General features: G+C 47.2%; 1 protein-coding gene across 1 annotated transcript; it reads left to right on the forward strand.

Moving 5' to 3' along the window:
• Window positions 1–5,104: 5,104 nt before the first annotated feature.
• On the forward strand, window positions 5,105–27,544 carry LOC308162954 (guanine nucleotide-binding protein subunit alpha-11; the record flags this gene model as incomplete). Its single annotated transcript, XM_080537103.1, has 7 exons — window positions 5,105–5,240; window positions 18,650–18,834; window positions 19,927–20,081; window positions 22,096–22,224; window positions 26,003–26,132; window positions 26,817–26,970; window positions 27,354–27,544. 7 exons carry the CDS (start codon window positions 5,105–5,107, stop codon window positions 27,542–27,544), a joined length of 1,080 nt encoding a protein of 359 aa, XP_080393229.1.
• Between the last annotated feature and the right edge of the window lie 208 nt (window positions 27,545–27,752).

Raw genomic sequence — 27,752 nt, forward strand, 5'->3', positions numbered from 1 at the left:
GAGCTCTTGTCAATCTTTTGTCTCAGCAGGCAGAACCGGTTAGACTTGCCAACAGGCTGCTTCAGATATTAAGATTGCCTAAGCTCCGCATTGCCATGGGAACAAGGTGAGGTGAGCCACTGCTGAAGAAGGGAGGGGGAGTGAGACAGAGAGAGAGAGAGAGAGAGAGAGAGAGAGAGAGAGAGAGAGAAAGAGAGAGAGAGAGAGAGAGGGGGGGGGCAGGCAGGCTGATAGGGAGGGAGGGAGAAAGGGAGGTGTTGTGTGAGAGAGAGAGAGAGGGAGAAAGGGAGGGGTAGTGAGTGAGAGAGAGAGAGAGAGAGAGAGAGGGGGGGGGGGCAGGCAAGCTGATAGGGAGGGAGAGAGAGAGGGAGGGGTAGTGAGTGAGAGAGAGAGAGAGAGAGAGAGAGTGGGAGGGAGGGAGAAAGGGAGGGATAGAGAGGGGGGAGGGAGAAAGGGAGGGATAGAGAGGGGGGGAGGGAGGGAGGGAGAGAGAAATGGAGGGGGGAGGGAGGGAGGGAGAGAGAAATGGAGGGGGAGTGAAAGAGAGCGATATGGTGAGTGGGTGGGGACTGACAGTAACAGGAAAGTCCCTTCTTTTCTTTCTAACAAAATACAGGAAATTAGGTGGCAGTTGTGGTATGATATCCCATGTGTTACGGGATGAGCGCATATCCCCATGTGTTAAGGATGAGTGTATATATAAGAGGGAGGTGTTAAAGAGAGCTCAGCCAGTGTGAGCTAAAGCACAGGGGAGCTTAAGAAAAGAGAGCCAAACTCTAGATTAAATCTATCATTATTGGAGATGGAAGGCGTTGTTAAATTCACATTCAGTCATTTTAAACTGTTTAAATTTCAAGTTAGAGGTTGAGCCGTCTTTTAACAATCAACTTGTTTATTCATAATAAATGATCAGAATATGTGTTTTATCCACAAACTTCTTTCTTCAACTTGACATTTCTTCAAATGTCTTTTAACAACTTGTTTATTCACAATTAATCGAAAGAATTGTCCATAATCCACAAACTTCCATGGTCTTTCTTCATCTTCATTCTTCATTTCTTCACATTTCAAACCTGTAAACTGCGACACTTTAAATGAATGTGCAATAACACTATGTGCAATATGACAACCTTCGGGTACATAAGGTTCAGAGATAGGAAATGTTAGAATAGGTATAGCATAGCATAGAGTACAGCACAGTGTTTTATTTGTATAGTATAGTATAGTGGATAGTGTACATAGCCTTTATTTATGTAAACCAGCTCTTTTCCCTTTTTTTTTTTTTTTTTTTTTTCTCCTAGCACCAGGGGAGCCCCCCCTCCCAAATGTCGTTGTTTGGTACCTGTACTATATCAATGACAATAAAGACCATTCATTCATTCATCTTCAAATGCCTTATAATAACTCATTTATTCACAATTAATCACAATTATTTCAAAATCTGCAAACTTTCATTGTCCCTCATTCAACAAATGTGTAGTTCAGCAGTTCAGCAGATATTACCTTCTTAAATTGAGAGGACTTACAATTTAATATCAATCAATTAAAAAAAGACACATTTTATGCATTCACCTAACACATCTACACATTCAACTTACTCAGGGATTAATGCCAGAGAATGGTTGTGTCCAGAAGTTGCAGATACTGTACTTAAAATAATGTGTAGCTTGTTGCCTTAAAAAGTTGCAGCAGCTTCCAAAACATTTTTTACAGAGTAGCCTCAACCTTTATAGACTCACATTGAGTTGTTCCCCTTGGCCACACCCCATGGATGGGGTGGAATTCATCCAAAGAAGTGACTGGTGGTGAATGGAGAGGCTCTCCATCAATGTGAAATAGGCATTATTTTATGGATTTGTTTACAATCCGCAAGTTTGTTAGAAATCTAATTCTGTAACATTATGTGAAGGGTCAACACGCCATGTCTACAGAGAGTTGGCAGGAGAAGGCAAGCCTGACACGTTCAAAGACACACACCTCTTTTCTTAGTCTGCAGGACCTTTGCACGCTACTCAAATAAGCCATTGAAATGTATTGTAAGGTCATAGGTCAAGCCAATATGGTAGAAATCTGTCACCTCAACTGGCTGCTCTCAAACCTCTTATAGTGATATAAGTACATAATGTACAAGGAAGGAAGGAAGGAAGGAAGGAGGCATGTGTGTCTGTACAATACAAGATAGTTTTTGGCTCAATGCTTGCAATTACCTTAGATGTCCACAAGATGTCATCTGGCTCAACAAAATTGTCAATGACTTCACACAGTGCGCCATTTCACCACTGTACATTTCACACTGCCTTGATTGCAATCTTTTTTGATGACAGTGAATTGTAGATTTGACATCATGCACCGTCATGGCTAACTGATAACCTCACTCGTGCAAGTAAGAAGATCAATTTACGTTTTTATGTATTTGAAGTAGTATAGTTTATTTTATTGATACAACTACAGTTTTCTGTATTGTGGCTCAGAAAATAAATAGCTTGACAGTTTGAGGCTTGATCACCCTCTAGGGGTCATTAAAGTATTCATTCGTCAATTTATTTACACTGCTAAATTATCTTAGTATCCCATTCATGCATTTCTGTCATTTAATAACAAGTAATCTGAAGCATGTAATAACCAGTGTGAATGTGTTTTTTGTGTCTTAATGTTTAGATAGCTAGAGAGCATTAGGCTTATGGGCTCTCAGATCATACATGAACGCAAATCAAGTAAACCAACTCCTTTCAGTTAGACAGTGACAGTGATGTCACTACTAGATGACACCTGTGGTTATACCACAGTTATGGTATTGCACTTTTCCCCCAAACCGTTCATCAGTTTCAACCTACAGTACAGGCCTGAAGTTTGGACACACCTTCTCATTCAATGTGTTTCCTTTATTTTCATGACTATTTACATTGTAGATTCTCACTGAAGGCATCAAAACTATGAATGAACACATGTGGAATGATGTACTTAACAAAAAAATGTGAAATAACTCTAAATATGTCTTATATTTTAGATTCCTCAAAGTAGCCACCCTTTGCTTTTTTGTTGTTAATAAAAAAAAAAAAGTTGTTGTTAATAAAATATATAATAATAATATTAAATATATATACTGTATATATAATAACATATTATTATTAACACATATTATATTTAATATTATTATAATATATTTTTAAATATATAATAATAATATTAAATATATATACTGTATATATAATAACATTATTATTAACACATATTATATTTAATATTATTATAATATATTTTATTAACAACAAAAAAGCAAAGGGTGGCTACTTTGAGGAATCTAAAGTATAAGACATATTTAGAGTTATTTCACACTTTATTGTTAAATACATACTTCCTATGTGTTCATTCATAGTTTTGATGCCTTCAGTGAGAATCTACAATGTACCAAATAGTCATGAAAATAAAGGAAACGCATTGAATGAGAAGGTGTGTCCAAACTTTTGGCCTGTACTGTATTTTATGCGGCTTTTTGGCAACAGTGGAAAAGTAGCTTAAGTCAGAGATGTTTGACAGGGAATGGGGCGTCGTCCATCCACAGTCACATTTCTGGTCGACACGCCTCCAGAAGTGGGAGAGAGAGACCAGCCCGCAGACAGACAGACAGACAGACAGACAGCAGAGCGCAAAATCCCACCCCTTCATGTCTGATTAACCAACCCTCGCAAATACTCCGTTTTGATTGGCCTTCCCACACTGTCAGTCACTCTCTCCCTCCTCCTGCAAGACAGTGTCGCGAGCAACAGTGTGTGTGTGTATGGATGTAAGCACTCACACACCGGGGGCTGGGAGTCGGTGACGCGCGATATCAACCAGGAAAATAAATTATTATTATAAAGGGGCGATAAAATAAACGTCAACGAAGCGAGATAAGGGCCCCTTTTTCGCTTGTAAAAAAAAAAAAAACTATACCTTTTTTTAATGCATTTTTTTTTGTTTATTTGATTTTTTCCCCCCACGTCTAATGGAGGAGAATGCTTGGAGAAGAGCGGTTGGGCCAACAAATCGGGCGTTTTTTTTAGTTTAGCTTAGCATAAAACTGCAGCTAACATCACATCAATGGCTAAGCTACACCCGTGTTAGACCCGTGTTAGCTGGCTAACCTATGCTAAGCTAGCGAGCTAAGGCAGACGGCAGAGACCGCGGTGGGGCTAAGCTGTGCTAAGCTAGCGAGCTAAGGCAGGGTTAGCTCGCTGCTAACCTCAGCTGGGCTGAGCGAAGCGACGAAAGCCAGCGACGAAAGAAAGCGTGTGTTTTATATCATGACATAAGCTAATGTATTCGTTTATGGGGTATTTTCGTTGGTGAGCTTTTTAGTTGGGGGGGCTTGGGGCAATTTTTGGGGGGTTTAAAGCTTGATGGACAGTTTCCTAGAGGCTCTTTGTCGTTACTCGGGCGTTTTATGGTGGTGGTTTTGGGGCGGCTAGGCGTAGCTAGCACAGGGAGAGCCAGCCTTGCCTGTCTGGACAGATGTCGTGGCAACAGACAAGTTTGTCGTCCCGTTTTCGTCCCGTTTTTTACGAGACGAGACGATATTGATGCCGTTTGTTGGAGGAGCGACAGTGACATTAAAACGCCAGCTATTTGTGTTTTGATAAGTGGATTTGGGGCTATGAGATTTTAGCTGTGAGCTGTCAGCTATCCCGACACATAGCCTGCCGAATCTAAAGCAAGCAAGCAGATCTGTCAGGCCCCTGTTTGCGAGCTGTTATATGGGACTATCGTGCATTGTTTTCGGCTCTATTTCTACCAACTTGCGGGCTTATAGGGTCTCATAGATCTGCACTTATAGATCTGATGCACGCCGCTTGACTGACAGCTGTCATATTTGGAGTGACAGCTCCGCGCCTTTTAAAAGGAAAGGAGGCCAAACTTCGCACCCAAGCTCAGCTCAACCCATCCCCAAGCCCATCATCAATATCGGTGGAAGGAAATCATCTATTATATTTTTTTGGGGGGTTTGTTTGTTAGCTATCTTATTACTGGACTGGGCCATTCCTCACTCCTCCGATCGGGCTAATTATTGACTATCAGGTGTGTGAGGTGTGTGTGCACCCCCCATTTCAGTCGGGCTTTTTCAGTGATGACTTTAGAGTCCATGATGGCTTGTTGCCTGAGCGAAGAGGCGAAGGAGTCCAAACGGATCAACGCCGAGATCGATAAGCAGCTACGCCGAGACAAGAGAGACGCCAGGAGGGAGCTGAAACTGCTGCTACTGGGTACGGTGTCATTCAACCATCACACACACACATACATACCTTCCCCCTATCATCATATTTTGATGTGGTGAATGCATTGTATCCCTCTCTCGAAATCAACTGGATTTGGATCTTATCTCAGGGAGAACCAGGAACGTTGGGTTCTGTCCACAGACATCACAGGTTTGGTGGACAGCAGCAGTAGTGGGTCTGGTACCAGAGGTAGTAGTGGTACCAGGGGTAGTAGTGGTACCAGGGGTAGTAGTGGTACCAGGGGTAGTAGTGGTACCAGGGGTAGTAGTTGTAACAGGGGTAGTAGTGGTACCAGGGGTAGTAGTGGTACCAGGGGTAGTAGTTGTAACAGGGGTAGTAGTGGTACCAGGGGTAGTAGTGGTACCAGGGGTAGTAGTGGTACCAGCAGCAGTAGTGATTGATTTTTTGATGTGAATGTATTGTATTCAGCATGCATCATGGCTTTCGCTCCTAGATAGATGTGGTGTCTGTCTGCAGCATCATTCATTGCAATAACGGTACACTGATATGACATGAATGATACTCTTTGCCATTGATGGTTTACTCTTGTTACTTTCTCTGTAAAGACTTGTGATGCAAATTGCAAAGCAAAAACTGGCCACATTTGTGTTGTAACAGCACAGGGACCGCTGTAAACCACAAAGTTTCCCTATGTTATGCGATATAGTCTATGTAAAGCGATTTGGTTCAGTTCAGTTGCTCAGCAGTCAAACTCTGGCCTGTAGTGCTGTGGACGTCAAGGTTTTTCCTCATTTCTATATTTTTGTTCTCTGTTTAGCTATATTAAAGATTAGATATGTTAAGATCTAATGTTAAGTTGCTTGAGTAGCCTAAGGCTATGCATTACCTTACAAGATTATAGGCCTTGATCTTACTGTTGAGCAAGGAAGCCACATTCTCAATTTCTCACATGTAATAATCAGAACGAATGTCTCCTTAAATCCCTCTTGGGTTCGAGAACTGGGGGGAGGGAGGGAGGGGGCTGAAACAGCAATCAAGCAGCAGATAATTAGATCAGAGACATTAATCGTCGGGTCGGGGTCACAAAGTCGGGCATCCTCGTGGCCCCTCTCTGCCCCCAGGGCTGACAGAAGTGAGGTCACAGTGCTTGTCAGCTTGATGACACAGTGGCGAAGAGGACAAGCACTCTGACATCAGGCTTTTACTCTGTCCCATTTGAAAACCTTATTTGTACTGTCTCTTTCATCCAGGCAGCATCCCTTTGAGTGTGAGGTGGCAGAGTGTAACATGCCAGTGGTGGGTAGGTCCTAGAGGTTGGTGTCATCACATCACATGACTGCCACATGGATTGGCCAATGTACAGCAGCAACTGATGTTAAAGTCACTCTTTATATTAGGTTGTACCCCATACTGTGTAGTAGTAACTGTTATTACTCCAGTAACATTGTATTAACTGGTAATGGATTTTGTGTTATTACACAAGTGGAATAAGGACTGTTATTCAGCTTGTTTAATCGTCTAACACAAACCACTCTGGTTACAATGAAGTCACTCCACTACTATCTATATGGGCAACTATATGTAAGGTGTTGATGCACTTGGCTATAAGCTGCTGAAAGTTCCACATCTTAATTTGTTACTGGTGATAATGAGATGTAATTAGAAGCCAATCCAGTTAAAACCATGGGTTTTAAAAACTTTTAATCAGGGATAACATGGATTACGAACACGATTCCTCTCATCTACTGCAGCATTGGCAAAACAAACTGATAGCTTAATGTAGCCACGATCAACTTATCTTTCGAACCCCTGTCTGCCAATTCTTCTCTGAAGCATTTTAGCTCTGGTGCAACTTTTGCCAATTCATAAGTCAACAGCGGCCTTGTGACTCATATTGACTGTCATGATGGAAGGGAAAATGAAATGAAAACTACAATTTCACTTTAGACTACGATGGAGCCTGTGAGTTGAAGGTTTCTTTGACCTAAGTTTGATTCAGCAGACAGTACTCTGTTAGTGTCTAGACTCCAGATTGATTGTGTGAGTTGGTGGGTCTCTAGGGATTAAGTCAATTTAGGGCGAATTTCTTGTTTCAGGGCTAATGAATGAATGGCTGTGGAGCCAGTCAATTACAACCTGGCATTACTAAATGCTCTTCAAATTCTCATCTCAGGCTTTTCCGTCCAGACCAGTACACCGTGCTCATGTCATGACGATTGCCATTTTGTTTCAGATTGTTGTATATGGATCCATCTGCTCACAAACAGCTGTGCACTGATCAATTCCCCACCATGTCACACTTATTGTGGGTCACATAAGTTCTTGTCATGACCAGATTAGTCAATTAGTCTCGTTTGCAGCTGGTTTTGATCCTGAGCCCAGCCGAAAACACACTGCGCCTCATACATTACCTTTCCTCAGAGAACACAAGCATGGCCTCCGAAAAGCACAATTGGCCTTTGTGAGGCCACTGCTGAAAAAGCAGAAAAGCTCAGTTCAATTCAGTGTGAACATGCTACATTGCCCAGTTAAAGTGACGTTTCCTGTGAGTACATTCTTTTTGTTTTCGTTTATTTGACCATTTTTAAAGCAAGAAGACATTAAATACATCTACATGTACATGTACATGAATAAGTTCATCAAAGATATTACACAATAAAGTCCTTATTTTTCATTGTGATCCATATAAGGGGTCCTTTATGTAAGTTTGTTAACTTACTATTATTCAAATAAACCCATTGGTCAATCCAGCTCAGGCAGACAGTCACCATAGGAGCAAGAGGAGGCAGGAGATTGATGATACCATATATGTTCCAACTGCTCCTGTACAAGGCGAGGCCTTTAAGGAGAAACTCAGTATTGGTCCTAGCGGGGACTGGCAGTTCACAAGCAGGCATCTGTTAGGTTGAGTGAGTTGGCCCGCGTACCGTTAAACGTTGATTAAAAATATATAAGCAGAAGGGAAAATTATCGTCCCGCTTTTCCCTCTCCCAAATAAATAATGAGATGGCAGGACGGTCGCTAAGAGAGATCGAACTGGAAGACTGTCTTTTTCACGCCGCTTTTTTATTTACGAAAATGTTGAAAGATCAACTCTAAATTGCTGTAATTTTTCAGTTAGCGGTGGAAGTCGGGTGTCACATTATGTTATTAGTATTAAAAGAATGGCCGAGGTTGTGTGGAGACCGTTTAGCGCGGTAACTGAGTTATAGGCCTTTGCAGTTCAGTACTCACTTAATTTGGGATCCGTGCACACACACCCCTTGCATCCTTCACAGGCAACAGGCGGACAGCATGCACAGTGCAGCCCCCTCTAAAACGCTGCTATGGTTTCAAATGGGCAATGCCTGGGCTACGACTTGGACACGTCTTATGATGGATCACCTATACCATCGGCCTTCCTGCTCACGTTAATCTTTTATCCGTTAGTTACTCTAATCTTCCATTAGAATGGTGGTGGTGGTGGTGGTGACGGCGGTGGTGGTTTTGCCTGGTGTTTTGGAATAGGGATGATTCCTGCTGTTCCCCTGTGACTTCCCTCCTCAGTGGCGTAGTGTGTTCTGTGACTGCCTCCTCAGTGGCCTGGTGTATTCTGTGACTGCCCTCCTCAGTGGTGTATTCTGTGACTGCCCTCCTCAGTGGCGTATTCTGTGACTGCCCTCCTCAGTGGCCTGGTGTGTTCTGTGACTGCCCTCCTCAGTGGCGTGGTGTGTTCTGTGACTGCCCTCCTCAGTGGTGTAGCCTATTCTGTGACTGCCCTCCTCAGTGGCGTGGTGTGTTCTGTGACTGCCCTCCTCAGTGGTGTGGTGTATTCTGTGACTGTCCTCCTCAGTGGCGTGGTGTACTCTGTGACTGCCCTCCTCAGTGGCGTGGTGTATTCTGTGACTGTCCTCCTCAGTGGCGTGGTGTATTCTGTGACTGCCCTCCTCAGTGGCGTGGTGTACTCTGTGACTGCCCTCCTCAGTGGTGTGGTGTATTCTGTGACTGTCCTCCTCAGTGGCCTGGTGTACTCTGTGAGCTCTGTCGAGAGCTCTGGCAGACAGCCTCGGGAGGGAGCGCTCTGTCGCTGTGGCTAATGAAAGTCACCAGTGATTTAAACGTCTACAGTCCTGAGCTGGAGAGCCTAGCAGCAAGGGACAGCTGTGGACGGGCTTCCCCCGCTCCTGTCCACACTCATTCGTGCCTGTTAGGGTTGGGCAGGTAGAAGGTATTTCTGCTCATTCTTAGCCTGTTTTTATGACCTCCACCCCGTATTTTGCCATTATACCCATCAACGTTTACATTTAAAAAAATCATTTAAACATCGTCCGAATTAAACTCCCAATCGTCACAAAGCATGATCAGCAGCTCTTGTCTTTGTCTGAGGACAAAGGGGTGAAGAAGGGAGGTCTTTTCTGAAAGTCAGGCTTTTCGGCTGGCAACGATGGTCGATGGCCAGTAGACTTCTTCATCCTGCACGCATGCGTTTACTTCCGTGACTTCATGATGTCATCCTACAGTTCCTCGGGTTGGGAGTTGACGGCCATAAGCCAGGGTTGGGTGGCCCACGTGTGAACCAGCTCCCAGGACCAAGCTGTCCTACCCAGGCTTAGTGGTACAGTGACAGATTGGCTTACATTGTCCCCCCCCCCCTTTCTTCTCGTAGAAGGACCAATATTTACAGTATATATGTTAAGTCAATGTTTTATTTGGTGGCTGGTTACCTGTCTAATGTACACACACACACACACACACACACACACACACACACACACACACACACACACAGCACCTGCTGAGGAGAGATGCTCACTGACATCAGGCGGTATGAATGTTTGTTCCTCGGCACACCCAGACATCTCTCACGTAGCCTGCGATGTCTCCCCTCGGTAGGACATGTCTCCCCTCTGTGGGACATGTCTCCCCTCTGTAGGACCTGTCTCCCCTCTGTAGGACCTGTCTCCCCCCTGTAGGACACGTCTCCCCTCTGTAGGACCTGCAGCATGAAGGCAGCCAGGCACGTCACCGTTACTGTGGTGTTGGTGTAGGCACTCGGCTGCAGCGCTAAGCTAGGCTACCTCCCACTGTATATCAACGCTGACTCATCATATCCATGGTTGCTAATGACCCACACAAGCTCGCTTGCTTAGAATTCTCGATTGAATTCCCTGTACAGTTTGACCTGTCATTTTAGTTTATGGCGCCCAAGCTGTCAATTGTTGAGTTTCACCGAGAATGAGAGCGTGAGTCCTACTTTTCTTTCATCACCCTTGAATTGGACACCGACTTCCTTCCGCTAACTGTTAAAGTTTGGAATCGGTTAAGGTTGGGATTAAGAAAGGGCTAGGGTTAGAAAATCTGATTAGAAAATCGCTATGGTCTTGTGGCCGTGAATCAATGCCTGTGTTATAAACCGTTTCTTGCTCCGTTAAGCACCAAAAAGTCCTGTTACAAATTCTAACGCTATGTAGTCTGTCTACTACGTCCACAAACCCCAGTCAAGCTTTGCAAACGCAACAAGTTCCGATTTGCGAGAGCAAAACATTGCAAAAGCGATTGTTTTGTAATGTGCAACATCTATATGTTCTAATCTACAGGAGAAGACTGTTTGGTGCTCAATGGAGCCAACAGACATTCTTTTACATTTTACATTTTACATTTTTAACCATTTGGCAGACAGTTTTATCCAAAGAGACTTACGATTACAGATTACAGGGACAGTCTTCCTGCTGTAACTTAGAGCTTTAGTGCCTTACTCAAGGGCACACTAGGGGTGGTGTTCCCCAGGTGGGATTTGAACTCATGACTGATCACCAGTCCAACTCTCTGTTGCCTGTGGCGCCACCACTACACACACGCTCGCACACACACACACACACACACACACACACACACACACACACTCTTCATTATAACTGGTTGGTTTAATGCACATATAGACCCCTAGCCACCCGCTTGCTTCCACCCCGCCTCCTGGCAGGAAAGAACAACCATGTGCATGTGATTTGTGTTCTATGTACAGTCACAGTGGTCCCATTCGCCATTAATTACGTCCCCGATCTCTCTGCTGAATGGGTGGGATTGACTGGCATGCGTGATCGGCCATCGAAAATGAATCCCACCTGATTATTTATATTGACCGCTATCAGTGGGACGCGGTCACGGCTGTCCTGCTCTGGTAACGAGAGGAACCACGTGTTGCCCTTCCTGACCCCGGGGGAAGACCCTCTGCGGCTCTCTGGCACCTTTTCACCTTCCAGCAGGGGTGGAGCTCACGGGCCCTGTCCTGAAAGCACTCCTAGCTCCCGCACAAGAGGCACATGTTTAGGTCTGTAGCTTCTCCCCCCCCCCCCCGATTGGCTGAGTGATGTCGCCACACGACGTGTAGGTATCCAGTCCTCTGGGATGGACGTCAGGGGTCCAAGCCCGGGGAGGAGGGCCGCAGATTGTGTTGCAGTAGACAGTTGTGTGTTTTTTCTCTCTGACATAGGGACGGACATTGTTGCCTCATCCTCATCATCATCACCACTGCCGCCACTGTGTTAATGTTAACTGGTGGTGACTAACTTGAGGGAGAGGGGGAGAGGATGTTTGCATGGGAGGTTTTATCGCCATGCAAATCGTCGCGTCGCCACAGGATTTCCATGTCACACCATAATATTGACCACCTACTTAGACTAAACCACCACAGAACAGTCAGGACAAGTCTGGTTGAGGAGAGAACAGTCAGGAGGAGAGCCTCCGGCACGCTGTCAGTCCGTTTGAAATTCAGTGGATGAATTCATCGATTTAAAGCGTCCCTCTTTATTTGTCTTGATTTATCCATCCCCTGAATTGAACCCTGGCTGTGTGTTGCTCCTTGGGTAACAACAAGGGTGTACTGGAATTGGAAGTTTCACTTCGGGCCTAGGCCTCTCCTCAGACCGAGGACACACCGTGTCGCAAACAGTCGCTTCAATTTTCGTCTCATCCACACGCACAAAGTGCGAGGAAAATGGAAGCGTGCCGCTTTTTTCAAACGTGGTCGCGAGTTCATCTCACATACCGAGAAGAACAGAGGGCGCGGCCCTGACAGCTGAAGTGGTCGTCAGACGGCACGGCGTTCATCGCGAGCCACTCAAGCCGCGTTTTTTAATTAGCGCTGTGGTGCCGCTTCTAATTCGGACGTGAAAATTCCTAATTGATGTGGAGTGACTCAGCAGTGAAATGTAGGGACCGTGTCAGCGCGAGCGAGGGGGGGAGGCCCGAGCTAGGATTGGTACTTGGAGTCTGAACCGGTGTTTGTCTGCTCTGTTGGTTGAGCAAACAGCCCTGTTGACACACCCAGGGTTTGGGCTGTTATGTGGCAGTCTGTGACGGCCTTAAAACCAGATAACCCACCCTCACCCAGGCAAGACATTACACGCTAACGTCTCTTCCTATATCCTCCCCGTGTTCCCTCGCCTATGTCCTGGATCTCTTGTAGAGTGTGTGTATGTGGGTGTGTGTGTGTAAGTATGTGTTTGTGTGTGTGTCTGTGTGTGTGTGCGTGTCTGTCCGTCCAAACACTGGTGAAGTCGAGGGTAGGGTTAGCCTATGGACGGTGATAAAAGAGAGCCTCTGTCTTTGTGTGTTGGTCTGCGTTTTCAAGCGCCACACCTGCATTGGTGTTTTTTTTTTCTTTTTTTTTCTATTGCGCCAGTAGTTTGGTTACACATCGGGTTACACATCTGGAGCAACACAACAGTGAACTTGGACGAATCGGCCTAATCTGATTAATCCCAGGAAGGGGCTGCTGTACAAGGCAGCAGAACCCTTTCGCCCAGTGGGAAACTCTAAGCTCTGCTATTCGAGTACGAAGAGTTTTGATTAGCTAAGATGGGAACCAAAATAGGCGAATGATTAGATGGACATTTAAGTCCTTTAGAAGGAGAAGAATGTGAGGAATGCTCTCCAAACTGGAATAGAGCTCCTCACTTGCTCTCTCTCTCTCTCTCCCCCCCCCCTCTCTCTCTCTCCCCACAGAGATAGGTGCTATGTCTGCCCACTCAGTACAGCCTCACCAGATTACTCCTCTGATTACAGGCTCAGGAAAAGGAAAGAAGAAGAGAATCTCCTGACTGACAGACAGAAAGAAGAGAATCTCCAGACAGATAGACAGACAGACAGACAGACAGACAGACAGAAGAGAATCTCCAGACAGACAGAAGAAAATCTCCAGACAGACAGAGAGAAAAGAATCTCCTGACAGACAGACAGACAGACAGACAGACAGACAGACAGAAAGAAGAGATTCTCCTGACAGACAGACAGACAGACAGACAGACAGACAGAAAGAAGAGAATCTCCTGACAGACAGACAGACAGAAAGAAGAGAATCTCCTGACAGACAGACAGACAGACTTCCGACAGACCTTCCCTCCCTCCCTCCCTCCATCCCTCCCTGCTTCTCATTCATAGAACGTCACCTAAAAAAAAAAAAAAAAAAACGTCTGTCAAAGTCGTTCAGGTGTGTCGCCGTGCGAGAGGACTTGCTTTGGCAGCAGGTGGCGAGGCAGCGGCGAGTCCCCCCCCCCCCCGTCTGCTCCTCCACGCACAGACAGGAAGCAGCAGCCTCGGCCAGGGCCCAGGCTAGGCTGCAGCCCCAGCCACAGACACAGCCAGGGGGGGAAGAGGGAGAGAGGGAGGGAGAGAGGGGGAGGGTCCATCTTGTGACAGGGTCACGGGAAATGAATAAGGAAGAATTTTATATCTCGACTTGACTCGTTCGCTACTGGACGTGTCCAGAGCAGCTGTCCACCGTCAGACAGAGAGAGAGAGAGAGAGAGAGAGAGAGAGAGAGAGGAGGATGGGGGGGGTTGGGGGATCTGTAACGCAGAACCTCAGGTCCCAGAGTGGCGGGGCGAGACCTTTCTTTTAGCTAGCTAGAACCGCTAGCTCACCTGGTGAAGCCCTCAAACACGCCCTCTCCCAAGGCGGGCCTGTAGTAGCCTGGAGTGACTGGTGTGTTCTGGTGGCTTTCTGCTGAACTGGCTCCCCCCCCCCCCCATCGCAAAGGGAACGTTTTAGAGAATCATTTACAAAAATAAAGGAAGCATGGAAGCCTTACCCCTCCACTCTCGTCACACTTCTTACTGCCCTTTCTCTTACAACCTCTCGCTTCAAGTTGTCGGAGCGGAAATGCTTCACTCGGAGCGGAAATGCATCCCCCGTGGCCCTCCGGCTGGGCCGGACCGAATGAAATGGATCCGTTCTAACCGACTGTTGTCGTTCAAGAGCTGATAGGTTATACCGATTCAGATTGAGTAACGGGCCGGTTTTGTGGTGTGTGTGTGCGTGCGCGTCAACATGATTGTGGCTCAGTGGTGAACTCGTCGCCTTAGAAGTCGTGTCGTCGCTTGCGTCACGAATGTGTTTATCAAAACACAAAGGAAGTGATTGAAACAATACTATGAACGCATGACGATCGAGTCTCGAATATGGCTTTCTGAAAGCATTGCTATGCGGTAGTTGCCATGGGAACTGACATCATCCCCCCGAGCCAAACAGTAGTGGACGTTAATTGTTTCAGAGAAACACAACAAACTGTGTGTTTCAACAAAAGGAAGAGGTGGTGGGGATGATAAGTGTATCAGAGGCGGCTTCCAGGAAGTAGCTCAGCCATGACAGAGACCTCAGTGTGCGCCGCTGTCCGTGGTTTTCCTGGAAATCGAACCACAGATCCCCTGCCGCCCCTGCCACCCTGCTTCTATTGACTGCCTGTCTTTGTCTGTGGACTGGACACACGCACACACACACACGCACACACACACACGCACACACACGCACACGCACGCACACACACACACACGCACACACACGCACACACACGCACGCACACACACACACACACACACACACACAGAGCAACTGGTATGGTAGCAGGACAGGACTTGGGTGACATCACCTCCCTGTCTGTCATTCAGTGTCCTCAGTTCCCTCCCTCTCAGGAGTGTGCGTGCGTGTGCGCGTGTGCGTGCGCGCTGTGTTTCTTTCTAGTTTCATTCAGTAGGCGTAAAAAAAAGTGAGAGCAAGGTCTCCGGGGTCCGTGTCTGCATGCGGTTAATTGTGTCCTGTTCATTGAAGTCGGCAGCAGCGTAGGAAACCATCAGTCTTGCCTGACCTAGTTTCCAGAAGCACGGAGCCTCCCGAGGAGGGCAAAGACCAGCCGGGGCGGGCGAGCACACAGTCTGCACGCTCATCAATTCATCTTTATCTAGAGTTTTACAGCGAGCAGTACAGCGGGCTCCCAGCCACCCCGCGGCCTTGTCAGAAGGCAGCGACGACACAGCTGTGGATGTGACCAGAGAACCAGAGACGACGCCTCCGGTCTTAAAGTCGTGCTCAGAGTCACGCTATGTTTTTTTGAGTTAGTTTTTTTTCCTCAGGAAATAGGGGTGTCTGTGTTTGAAACACAGCCTGCCGCCGCTCCTGTTAATGCTTTTAAGTAAACGCTTCGTTTCTTTTTTTCTTTCTCTCCACTCGTACGCTTTAGATTGATTTAGGCTAGCCGCCGCTTCCAGACGCGGTCAGGAAGGGGGTTTGAGATGAGGTTGGGCTCTGCTTGGCTCATTGAAGCAGTCCCGTTCGCCAACTCATCATTCTTCCATATAAACGACCATTGTCTAAATCCCACCGTTGTGTAATTTGTTATATTTGGCCTTTCACCGCGGCACATGAATCCTCTGTGTCACCGCGGACAACCGCTGTCCAAGAGCCTCTATTAGGACTATGTTTTTCTTTTTGTTTTTGTTTTTTATTTCTGAGAGGGGCAGTCCCCACTCATATTTTTCTTTTTTTATTGTGATAAAGACACTAGCCGTTTGACAGGAAGGCTGGGTGAGAGACGGAGAAAGAGAGAAGGGATGACATGCAGGATATGTCCGCGGCCGGAATCGAACCGGGAACCCTGCGGGTTTCGTGTTCGACGCTTGGTGCGTTACGCCACCCCAGCTTCCCCTATTAGGCCTATCTTAACAAAGCTGCTATGACCTCACTGTGTGTGCAGTGTGTAGACAGGAGAGCTCGCTGGAGCGGAGAGGAGGAGGAGGAGGAGGAGGAGGAGGAGAGGAAGTCCCCTGCTGGGGGCTTTGGAGGCTGAGGAGGAACAGCCGCCGCCGTGCAGGTCTGCAGAGACAAAGAAAACAAGAGGTTATGCAACGGGGCTTATTCCCTGTTGCTCCCCAGCTTGAGTCTGGGTCTGGGTCTGGGCCTGGGCCTGGGCCTAAGTCTGGGGACTGGGTCTGGGCCTAGGGACTTGGTCTGGGTCTGGGAGAACAAACACAGGGAGCTGCTAGTACTCAGCACGGAGAGAAGGAGGGGGGTGGGGGTGAGAGGGGAGAGTGAGGAGAGCAACAAGAGGAACAGAGAGAGGACTTAGAGGACTAAGAGGAAAAGAGACCAGAGAGGACATGGAGAGAGAGAGTGAGTGAGTGAGTGAGTGAGTGAGTGAGAGCACTGACAAGAGAGGAGAGGACAGTGAGGGTGAACAGAGGAGAGGCGTGCAGCTGGAGCACAGATGACTCAGCCTTGGATGGGTTGGAGAGCGAGGGTGTCGGGGGGAGGTCAGGATGGGGCAGGATGGGGCTCTTCCCATGTTGTTACTGTAAGATAACAGCGTCCGAGTCACTGTTATGTGCTGTAGAATGGATGTTCCCAAACATCATGTCGAACACTGTGGTTAGAATAGAAATGCCCATATAAAGATACAAACTGATCGGGGGACTTCCAACTGGGACACACACACACACAGCAGAAATGCTCTTCTGGAGCTGCGGGGTTCAGCTGCCTGCCTGCCTGCCTGCCTGCCTGCCTGCCTGCCTGCCTGCCTGCCTGCCTGTCTGTGTCTGTGTGTGCCTGTCTGTGTGTTTCTCAGTCTGTGTCTCACTTTGTTTGTTTCCCTGTCTGTCACACAGTGACACAGACAGGCAGGCAGGCAGGCAGACAGACAGGTAAATAAACACAGAGTGACAGACAGATAGTCTGTCACTCTGTGTTTATTTACCTGTCTGTCTGTCTGCCTGCCTGTCTGTGTCACTGTGTTGGTTTGCCTGTCTTCCTGTCCATGTCTTGTCTGCCTGCCTGCCCGTCTGTCTGGATCTCTGTGTGTGTGTGTGTGTGTGTGTGTGTCTCTGTATGATGAAGCTTACCTCAGTTCACCTCCCTGCTGGGCTGTGCTGCGCAGGTCTCTGTGGACTCTGGGCTGCTCCAGTTAGTGTGTCAGGGCTGAAGTGCAGTGGCTGCAGTCCCTGCGGTGCACACGAGGGAACGCGGGGACGCCAGGCCAGACAACGCTTCGAGTGGCTGGCGGGGGTGGCAGGCCGGCGGGGTGGCTGGCTGCTGGGGGTACCTGTGGGGGTTCTGGAGATGTGTTGTACGGTATGTGTCAGGCCACGTTACCGTCAGTTGGGTTCACTTCACGCAGAGACGGCCCACCTTCTGAACAAAAGTCATAGGCCCCGTCATTCTGACAGTGTACGGACTTGTTGCGTTATTCACTTATTCTCTGGTACGACGGTGCGCTTGTAGCATCAGGTAGGGATGCTCCGATCTGGATTTTTGGGGCCGATACCGATCACCGATTTTTTTCCTCAAGATCAACCGATACCGATACCGATACCGATTTTTAAAAAAATACATAACTGTAGGCCTACTGACTGGATAGCCTACATATTTTTTGCTTTTTAGACAAAAGTTTTGATCCATTAGGCACCAAGCAAACGCAGACCCATTTTTATGGCATAGTAAAAGTCTGGCCTATCACCCAGTTAGGGCCTGAAGCCCAAGTCAGTCGATATGGCTGTATAAAAGACATCATAAACGTGGCCTTCATGGTTTACATACTGTTACGTCCTCCTATGTTTTCTGTTCAGTTATCTGTCTTCCCCAGAAAAAAAAAAAAAAGAAAAAAAAAGATCGGTTTTTGCGATCGGCCATTTTTGCCGATCACCGATCGAGTCATTTGGAGTGAAATCGGCCGATTTAAATCGGTGGCCGATAAATCGGAGCATCCCTAGCATCAGGCTAGTCACACGACGTGCATCTCCAACCAGGCCTTGTGCCTGTTCTCCTTTTAGGCTGTATTGACGACCCGATGTGGAGACCCCAAATAAAGGATCTTTCTCTGAAAAACACGGAGGACTGAATTCTAAATTGAGCCTGCGAAAGCTCCTACCCCCCCCATGCTGTTGGTTGCTCAGTAACCTTTGAACAATCTATGTTTTACACTCTCTCGAGTGTGGAGAGAGAGAGCGTGCACACACACACACACACACACACACACACACACACGTGTGCCTGTGTGTGTGAGCCCTCCTGCGTGTTTACAGATGCGCAGGCAGAGAAGGGGGCGTCGCCACACTGTCTTGTTGTTGTACGGCCAAGACTCTGACCTCTGACCCTGCGTGACCTCTGACCTGCGTCCTCTTGTGTCTCCTCAGGCACGGGCGAGAGCGGCAAGAGCACCTTCATCAAACAGATGCGGATCATCCACGGGACGGGCTACACGGACGAGGACAAGAGGGGCTTCACCAAGCTGGTGTACCAGAACATCTTCACCTCCATGCAGTCCATGATCCGCGCCTCCGAGACCCTCAAGATCCAGTACAAGTATGAGCAGAACAAGGTGGGTCCAGTACAAGTATGAGCAGAACAAGGTGGGTCCAGCCAGATCAGAAGGTCATGAGTTCAAATCCCACCTGGGACCGAACACCAGTTACACCAGTAACCTTAGCCCTGAGTTACTCCAGGGGAGACTGTCCCTGTCATCTTCTAATTGGAAGTCGCTTTGGAGAAAAAACGTCTGCTAAAGGGTTAAAATGTAAACGTAAATGGTTCTCCGACCTGCCAGGGGACTGTGGGTGTGTAAGTTAGCTAACACACTCGACCGGGGGATGCAATGAAATTAATAGTTTTTGAGGGTAACCAACGCTAGCGCAGAGTTAGCTTACAGTAGCTTCAGCGATGTAATAACACCCTGGCCTAGACGTGAGAGAAACACGAAGATTTATTTGATTACATTTGTGTCACGAGTTGCCTCCGCCGAACGTCCGCAGACTACTCCGGCATTTTCTGAGTTGTCGTCCACTCGTAGAAGCAAGCTGACTTGGTCTGCTGTTCACTGGACAATCTCAGCACTGGATTGTCCAGTCAGAGCTTATGTCTGCATCGTCAAATGCAAAAACCATATTCAAATAGACCATAAAACACGACTGTAAACCACGACCATAAAAATATAATGGACTGCTGCTCCGGGCCCCCGACGCTCAGTCACTGATGAGAAAGAGGTCAGCGTGAACAGAAACGATTGTTTCCCGAAATTGGATTTGTAAGACAAAGTTACCCCCGCCCGTCTCGCGGCTCAAACAAGGCTCATTAACCCAATAACTACGTTATGCTGTTCAGAATTCCAGAGTTTATTAAATAATCCTTACTGTCTACATCGTCGATGTGGGTGATGCTATTGAGCTTTCCCTCCATTTTGTTAGTGTGGGGGTGGGCTATTTTCCTGATGTTGTCCTTTTCTCCTTAGGGGATAGATCAATTATATGATTTGTATAGGAGGGACTATGTTTATATATATATATATATATATATATATATATATATATATATATATATATATATATATATATATATATATATATATATACACACACTTATGTATACATACTGTATGTATATATATATATATAATGTGGTGTGTTGTGTCTTGCAGTCCCATGCCCTGCTGGTGAGAGAGGTGGATGTGGAGAAGGTGTGTTCCTTCGACCAGCCCTACACCAGTGCGGTAAAGATGCTGTGGACAGACCCTGGTATCCAGGAGGCCTACGACCGCAGGAGGGAATATCAGCTCTCTGACTCCACCAAGTAGTAAGTCCACCGCCACACACACACAGCACTATCTGTACCTCCTGGGAGAGAGGGGTGGAGAGAGCGAGAGAAAGCTAAAGAGAGAGGGAGAGACAGGAAGACAAAAGAGGGGGGAATGAAGGTGTGCTACCTCATTTTTATTTTCATGCCTGCTCTCCTTTGTTCCGTTTACTAGGAAACTCTCACGTTGACGTCAGAAACATGTTTGTTATGTAGACGTGCTGGTCCTGGTTTTGTACGCGTGTTTACCCACCTACTGTTAACGGTTGAGTAAGCAGCCGTAGTCAAGTCTCCTGCTGACCCGCGCTTCCTTGCTGTTCCAGGGTGTTACATTCATAAAAAACGTGTGTGAATCTGATGTTGTTTTTTCATTTGAAGTCCTTATCCTCCGGTTGTAACTCTCGCCACCTCTACGGTCAGTGATAGCTCTAGGAGACATTAGAGGACACTGGTGTATGGTGTCTGTATGCCCTCTAGATATACATGGCCATTGTCTCTTCTGCCATGTTATTTGATAGTGTTATCAAGTCCTGTTGTTTATCAGCTTTATCACAGTGAACTATGAACCCTGGGTGCCAGTGATAAGACCATTCTTGTCTTGCCTCAGGGGGTTGGTACATGCAGAAAGAGTGTACCACCCACGCACATGAACTGGTGGACTAACAACGTTCCTTTACATGTGTAGGGTGGGTTTATGGTATGAAACTGCCATCCTGCCGAGCGTGTGCATGTCTGGATATTTGCGTGCGTGTGTGTGTGTGTGTGTGTGTGTGTGTGTGTGTGCTATGACGATAGATGTGGGTCAAAATTCGCGAGGTTGTAAATTCGATTTGAGAACTTGTGCAATAAATATTTGCACTTGTATCTTGAAATTTGCACTTGCAGATTCGATTTGAGAACTTGTACAATAAATATTTGCACTTGTATCTTGAAATTTGCACTCACAGCCTTGATGTGAGAACTTATCTTCACGCCTTGAGTTATGACCCAATTCTTGCGATAAACTTGGTTCAAAACTAATTTGAGCTCTTGTAACCATGAAGGCAAGAGAGCAGGAGGGGCGGGCATGCAGTGAGGTGAGTGAGTGAGTGCACACTCAGAGGGTAAGTGTAGCTAGCTAGCTATATTCAACATGGAGGACAGGTCCCACATTCAGGGTAAGTGTAGCTAGCTAGCTATATTCTAGCTTATCAGTATTATGCTTCACTTGCTTTTTTCTTTCATTGAAATACATGTGGAAGAGTCCCTCTGAATGGTAACTTACCTAGTTTATGCAGGCTAGCTCATGACCATTATGTTGCTCATTACAGTAGCTAGCGTAGAGCTACTGTTCAAACGTTTAACTAATCCTACCAGCTTTTTAACTTTTATGCTTATGTTAGCTAATGATATGTCATATTCTGAAAACTTGCAATCTATAGTAATGCAAGTGGCTACATTACATTGTTTATGCTAGACATCAGAACGCTCATAGACTAACGTTAACGTAGTTACAACGTAGGACTTGGAAGAAGAAAAAAAACGGGTGAATAAACCTGATTGATAAAAATCGATCAGATGATTTTAAGGACGGATGACAAACACTGATTGAAGTAAAATATGTAGCTAATGTTTTATGAGTTTACATTGTAATAAATAAGCACAGTTACTTTTGATTGTCACAATCACCCTACTCGCACTAGCTAGCATCAACTAGGTAAGTTACCATTCAGAAGAAGTCAAGCATAATACTGATAAGGTTTGGAATATAGCTAGCAAGGTTCGAGTGCCCACTCCTGGCATCATTGACTAGCATCCTTTTGACGTGGAGAATATAGAATCTTCAGGTACTGGTGTGGAGTGCTGCTGATGATGCTGCCACCGTTCCACCCTGCCTGCCCCCCCCCCCCCCCCAGAACTCTCAGGAATGTGGAATTCTCCAGGTTGGGACTGTTACACTTGCTTTACAGAAGGGGGTATCTGCTGTCATGTTTCAATCTCTCTCTCTCTCTTCTCTCTCTCTCCCCGTCTCTAGCTATCTAAGCGATCTGGACCGTATTGCGGAGCCAAACTATCTACCAACCCAACAAGATGTGCTTAGGGTCCGCATCCCGACCACAGGGATCATTGAATACCCTTTCGACTTGCAAAGCATCATCTTCAGGTAGGAAATGACTACACTTTTACTAACTAACATACCTCCGTTTTTTGTTTCCCCCCTCCAACAATCATCATTGTTTCGATGATTCATGTTTGCAATTTTGTTGTGTGACGCATTGAAAACCCGGAGGACATTTGCTCTGATGTGTTCTGTGTAATGCGTGGCTGAATAATATCCACTACTTCACAAAAAACACTTAAAAACTCTTAGTTTCACCCTGCAGCGAAGCAATTCTCTTCCCCATTTTTGTTTGATAATCGGTGTCTTTTTTCAAAAGAGCTGCACCTTTCCCGTCATCGGTTACCCTCATCGATTTCCTCAACTGATCTGGGATCAGATCGAGGCTGGCTGATTTCCCCCCCATACGACTCGAAATCAGCCAGATAGATCTGAAAAAAAGCCAGATAGATTAAAAAAAGAAATAATTCTGATCCAGATTAAACATTTTGAACAACCGGGCCCTGCAGATTAGTGTTCTGTACCAGTCCTTGCACTCTTCGGCCCGTGGTTCGCTGCGGTACAGAACCAGATGGGAGTGGCTGTAGGGGACATGGGCCTGGTGTGACGTGCCGGGGCGGTGGGTCGGCTTGCAGGGCCGCTGTCGCCGCTCAGTGGAGAGGAACGAGACCAGAGACGGGTCGTGTGTCTCTGGTGAGGTGGACAGCGGAGGACACCCAGGACGTACAGGGAAGAACATCGAGTACAGAGTTACAAGAGACACACACAGTGGCTGTGGTCCAACAACCACACTGGCACACATGTTGCTGAGAAGGCATGAGGACGGAGATGGCTTCATTCTGAGCGCGTGTGTGTGTGTGCGTGTGTGTGAGCGCGTGTGTGTGAGCGTGTGAGTGTGTGTGTGTGTGTGTGTGTGGATGTTGGGTCGCAGCCATTGATCAGCCAGGGGTGTGACAACCACCCATGCTGTCTGTCTGTGTCGTTCAGGCCAGCGGAGGGGAGGGGGGGAAAACCTGCTGGACTTGGCACGAGGGAAGAGGGGGACCGGGCTCTCGTCACCAGGGTGCAGAATGGCTACTATCGTCCTCCTGCAGAAAAAGAAAGAAAGAGAAAGAGAGAGAGAGAGGGGGGGGGGGGGGAGATTGAGAGAGAGGAGATGGAGATGAAGCCAGGGACTGAGAGGGAGATTACAGGAGAGTGTAACAGATCGATAGGAAGCCGGCATGTCAGCCTACGCCTCGCAGGGCTCAGAATAACTCTCCTCACCACCGAGGCTGGACTCAAGAGGATCCCTGGTGCCCCGCTGCAGCTGCTGCAGCCACCGCAGCTGCACACTGGATGGATGGGCTGCAGGGGGGGAATCACTCAACGGGATGTGGACATGCGCCTGAAATTGCAGCCATGTTCCACAATAAGATTGCGAGAAAAAAAACGAAACAAGGAAAAACACCTGATGCAGCATTGAAGGAGTAAATGAAATTGAGAGAGAGAGAATTGCGATGTGAGAGGTTTCCCTGGCCCCGGCGTGTGTCTGTCTGTCTGTCTGTCTGTCTCTCTGTGTGTCTCTCTGTGTGTCTGTCTGTGTGTCTGTTCGCGTGTGCGTCTGTCTGTCTGTCTGTTTGTGTGTGTGTGTCTGCGCGCGAGTGTCTGTTCGCGTGTGTGTGTGTGTCTGTGCGCAAGCGTGTGTCTGTGTGCACGCGTGTGTGTGTGTCTGTGTGTGTGTCTGTGTGCATGCGTGTCTGTGTGTTAAGAGTGATGTTGGCCGGGGCCAGCAGCTGCACAAGGCAGCCTTTCATGCAGACCAACATGACTATGTGCGGCGCTCCTCTCTTCCTCTAACTGCCTTACCCTTTTTTAAGAAAAAAATAATTTCTCTGGGCTCATCCTACACAGGCAGGGTCACCCTACTCAGGCATGACTAGTCCTACACAGACAGGGCTCATCCCCCTAAGTAGGTCACTCATCCTCGGTACAGGGAAAAGGAGGTCGGTCTGTGAAGGAGCTTTATTTTAGGCAGGCCCTCCTAGAGAACCCCATTTATCAACGCCCGCCCGCCCGCGCTCGCCAGCTCTCTCTCACTCGGCAGTGCAGCCGGGGACGGAGGTAGCGTGCTAGCAGGACTCTCTCTCTCTCTCTCTTTCTTTCTCTCTCCGTCGCTGAGAGAAAGAACTTGTGTTTTCTTTTTTTCCCCGGAAATCAACATTCGGTGCTGAAATAATATGAGGGATTTGGGAGCCGATGGATTCGTTAGATCGAATGCATGTTTAAAAAAACGTGTGTGTGTGTGTGTGTGTGTGTGTGTGTGTGTGTGTGTGTGGTACTCCAGTGTGCTGCTCGGTGGGTGACTGTACTTGATCTCTGATGAAGGACTGCCCTCTGCTCTCCCTCCTTATTCCCTCTCTCCTGAACACCCACTCCCTTTCTTCCTCCACTCCTCCTCCTCCCCTCTCTTTCCTCCTCCACTCTTCTACTCCCCCCTTTCTCTCTCTCTCCCCTCCATTCCTCCTCCCCCTTCCCTTTCTCTCTTTCTCTTCCTCTACTCCTCCCCTTCCCCCCCCCCCCCCCCCCACACACACACACACACTGCTGCTAGGCTTATCAATAGGTGCTTCCAAGCGGGCAAACGCATGGTGGAGTTGGCCTCTCTGGCACACCTGCATCCACTTAGTAGGGAACGGAGAGAGAGAGAGAGGCCATGGCTCCCTGCACACTTCTCTCTCTCTCTCTCTCTTTCCTTCCTCTCTGTTCCGCTCGGGCCGTTCCAACCCTTCTCAGCATCTTCTCCGGAATTTTCTGTGCTGAGGGTTTTTGTCTCGGGTGCATCGGTGTTGAAGAAGTGATCAGCGCCTCGGCGTCTGGCAGCTCGCTGCTCTAGGCACAGAGGCTCTGTGTGTTTGTCCTATGAATATATAATATATATATGGATCTGCTAACAACGCTTAGGGGTTGTGGGTTCGAGTCCCGCTGGGACCATATATACTGCATATGGAAAGACCCTAACCCCTAAGACTGGCGTTATTTCTTGTTTTTTTTAAAGTTATTTTTTCTGAGTGGGGCAGTCTCACTCATATTTTTCATTTTATTGATAGATACAGTGGAGAATTAGACAGGAAGGATGGGTGAGAGAGAGAGGAGGGATGACATGCAGGATATGTCCCCGGCCGGATTCGAACCGGGGAGTTACATGGTCGACGCTTAACCCGCTACGCCACCTAAGCGCCCCCAGACTGGCGTTTTTTTTAATATGCAGGACTAACCGTCTAGAAGACTCCCGACTGTCTTGGATTCAATCAGTTTTCTGTTTACTTTTAAATTGCATCCCAAGTTGAACGCTTCTTTGCACTGATGTTGTTGTTTTTTTTAAGCAGATGAAAAAGGACACAAATCTTATTTCATGAAGAGTTTTCTGTTGTACATAAAATGCACCCCGCCCACCATGCATGGATAAACCAGAACCACCCTTTCTTGAACCGTCTAAGATCCTTGATGGAGAATTGAACCACGGGACAGATCCATTATTAGTCATGTGTCTCACTTGTAATAAGATTGAAGTCCTCCTTTGATCTGCTAAGAGTGTTTTATGATGTCGAACTGGCACTTGTATTTTGTATCACAATTACTATTAGCCCAAAGCTAGCTTTGGACAACGTAAATCCTTTAATTAGCTCACTGCCTATTAGTAATCTCTCAATACAGTTACACCCAGTTACATAACGTCTTCAACATGATAGAAATGGCGGATTTGAACCTAATTGTGAACCTTTGTTTCTCTCCTCCTGTTCATGGTCACCTCCCCACTCCCTCCCTCCCTCCCTCCTCCCAGGATGGTGGACGTCGGGGGCCAGAGGTCAGAGAGGAGGAAGTGGATCCACTGCTTTGAGAACGTCACGTCCATCATGTTCCTGGTGGCGCTGAGCGAGTACGACCAGGTCCTGGTGGAGTCTGACAACGAGGTGAGACACACACACACTAAAACACACACACACACACACACACACACAACCAACTTCTTCTTTACAACAATTCAATCACCCATCAGTCCCCGTCTCCCGCCCCCCCCCCCCTTTCTACCAACTTACAGTATTTGCTTATTATAATTTCCCTGCTATTCCTATAAGGAAGTGGCTTCTGTGATATCGATTACGACCACACATGTTCCTGCTTGTCCGTGTGTTTACCTCTGTGTTGTCGTGGTTTCCCGCACTGATGGAATTAGAGATAATAGGATCCGCCTGTTTCATACCTACCAAAGACTCCGTGGCCTTCCTTCTGAGAACAACACACTTTGGGATCTGTCATGGGACCGTGTGTCATAGCCTGGGCTGCCAAGTTAGGTAGCAGGCAGGAAGTGCTGCCATGCAGACAGACCAACATCCTCCTCGCCCTCTCTCACTGGACAGACCTGATCTTAATGTCAACACACTGTGGAGCGCGTGTCCTCCTCAACACACACAGCAAACTTACACAAGAGCACAATGAATCATGACTTTAATCTTCTCTCTCTCTCTCTCTCTTCATCCTTCTCGCTCCCCACCCCCCCCCCCGGCTCTTGCTCACCCCCCGTCTCTCTCTCCCTCTCTCTCTCTCTCCCTCTGCTCATCCCTCTCACTCTCTGTCTCCCTCCCTTTTCCTTTCAGAATCGGATGGAGGAGAGTAAGGCACTATTCCGGACCATCATCACATATCCCTGGTTCCTGAACTCCTCGGTCATCCTGTTCCTCAACAAGAAGGACCTCCTGGAGGAGAAGATCATGTACTCCCACCTGGTCGACTACTTTCCTGAGTTTGATGGTGAATTGACTTTTCCTTTATTGATCCAAATCCATCGCTGTCATAGGAGCTCTTCATTGAAATACAAACAGATTTTTGTCAATGCTAAAATGCATTAATAAAAATACACAGGAAAATGTATCAACATCATAAAACACAGAGAGAAATGACACAGATATTGTTACAAATGTGCAGATCTTCGTATTCTAGTGTTGGTAAGCATTCCCATTTCAAAAGCTTTAGCTTTTTAGGCCTGGGTTTTGTGAGTGTGTAGTGACACCATGTGGCAAGGAAATGCACTGCAATGCTGCTACAAATACAACGGCACATTGGGGCAAAATGGACAGCAAATGCTGTCTCTTGGGTAATGTTGTGTATCTGTCTGTCTGTCTGTCTGTCTACAGGTCCCCAGAGAGACGCCCAGGCGGGAAGGGAGTTCATCCTGAAAATGTTTGTGGATCTGAACCCCGACAGCGACAAGATCATCTATTCCCACTTCACCTGCGCCACGGACACAGAGAATATCCGCTTCGTCTTTGCGGCAGTCAAAGACACCATCCTGCAGCTCAACCTCAAAGAGTACAACCTGGTGTGAGAGAGAGAGAGAGAGAGAGAGAGAGTGAGTGAGAGAGAGAGACGGAGAGATGGAGCAAGCGAGAGACCTGCAGCCCACGCACAGCACAAGAGTGCACATGTATACACACACAGATTCATGAGACATACATACATACACACACACACACACACACACATATAAATACCCACTCACACATGCTTAATAGTTCCCAGGCTATATCCACCCC

The sequence above is a fragment of the Nansenia antarctica genome (assembly GCF_963989245.1).
Source record: "Nansenia antarctica genome assembly, chromosome: 7".
Classification (NCBI taxonomy): domain Eukaryota; kingdom Metazoa; phylum Chordata; class Actinopteri; order Argentiniformes; family Microstomatidae; genus Nansenia; species Nansenia antarctica.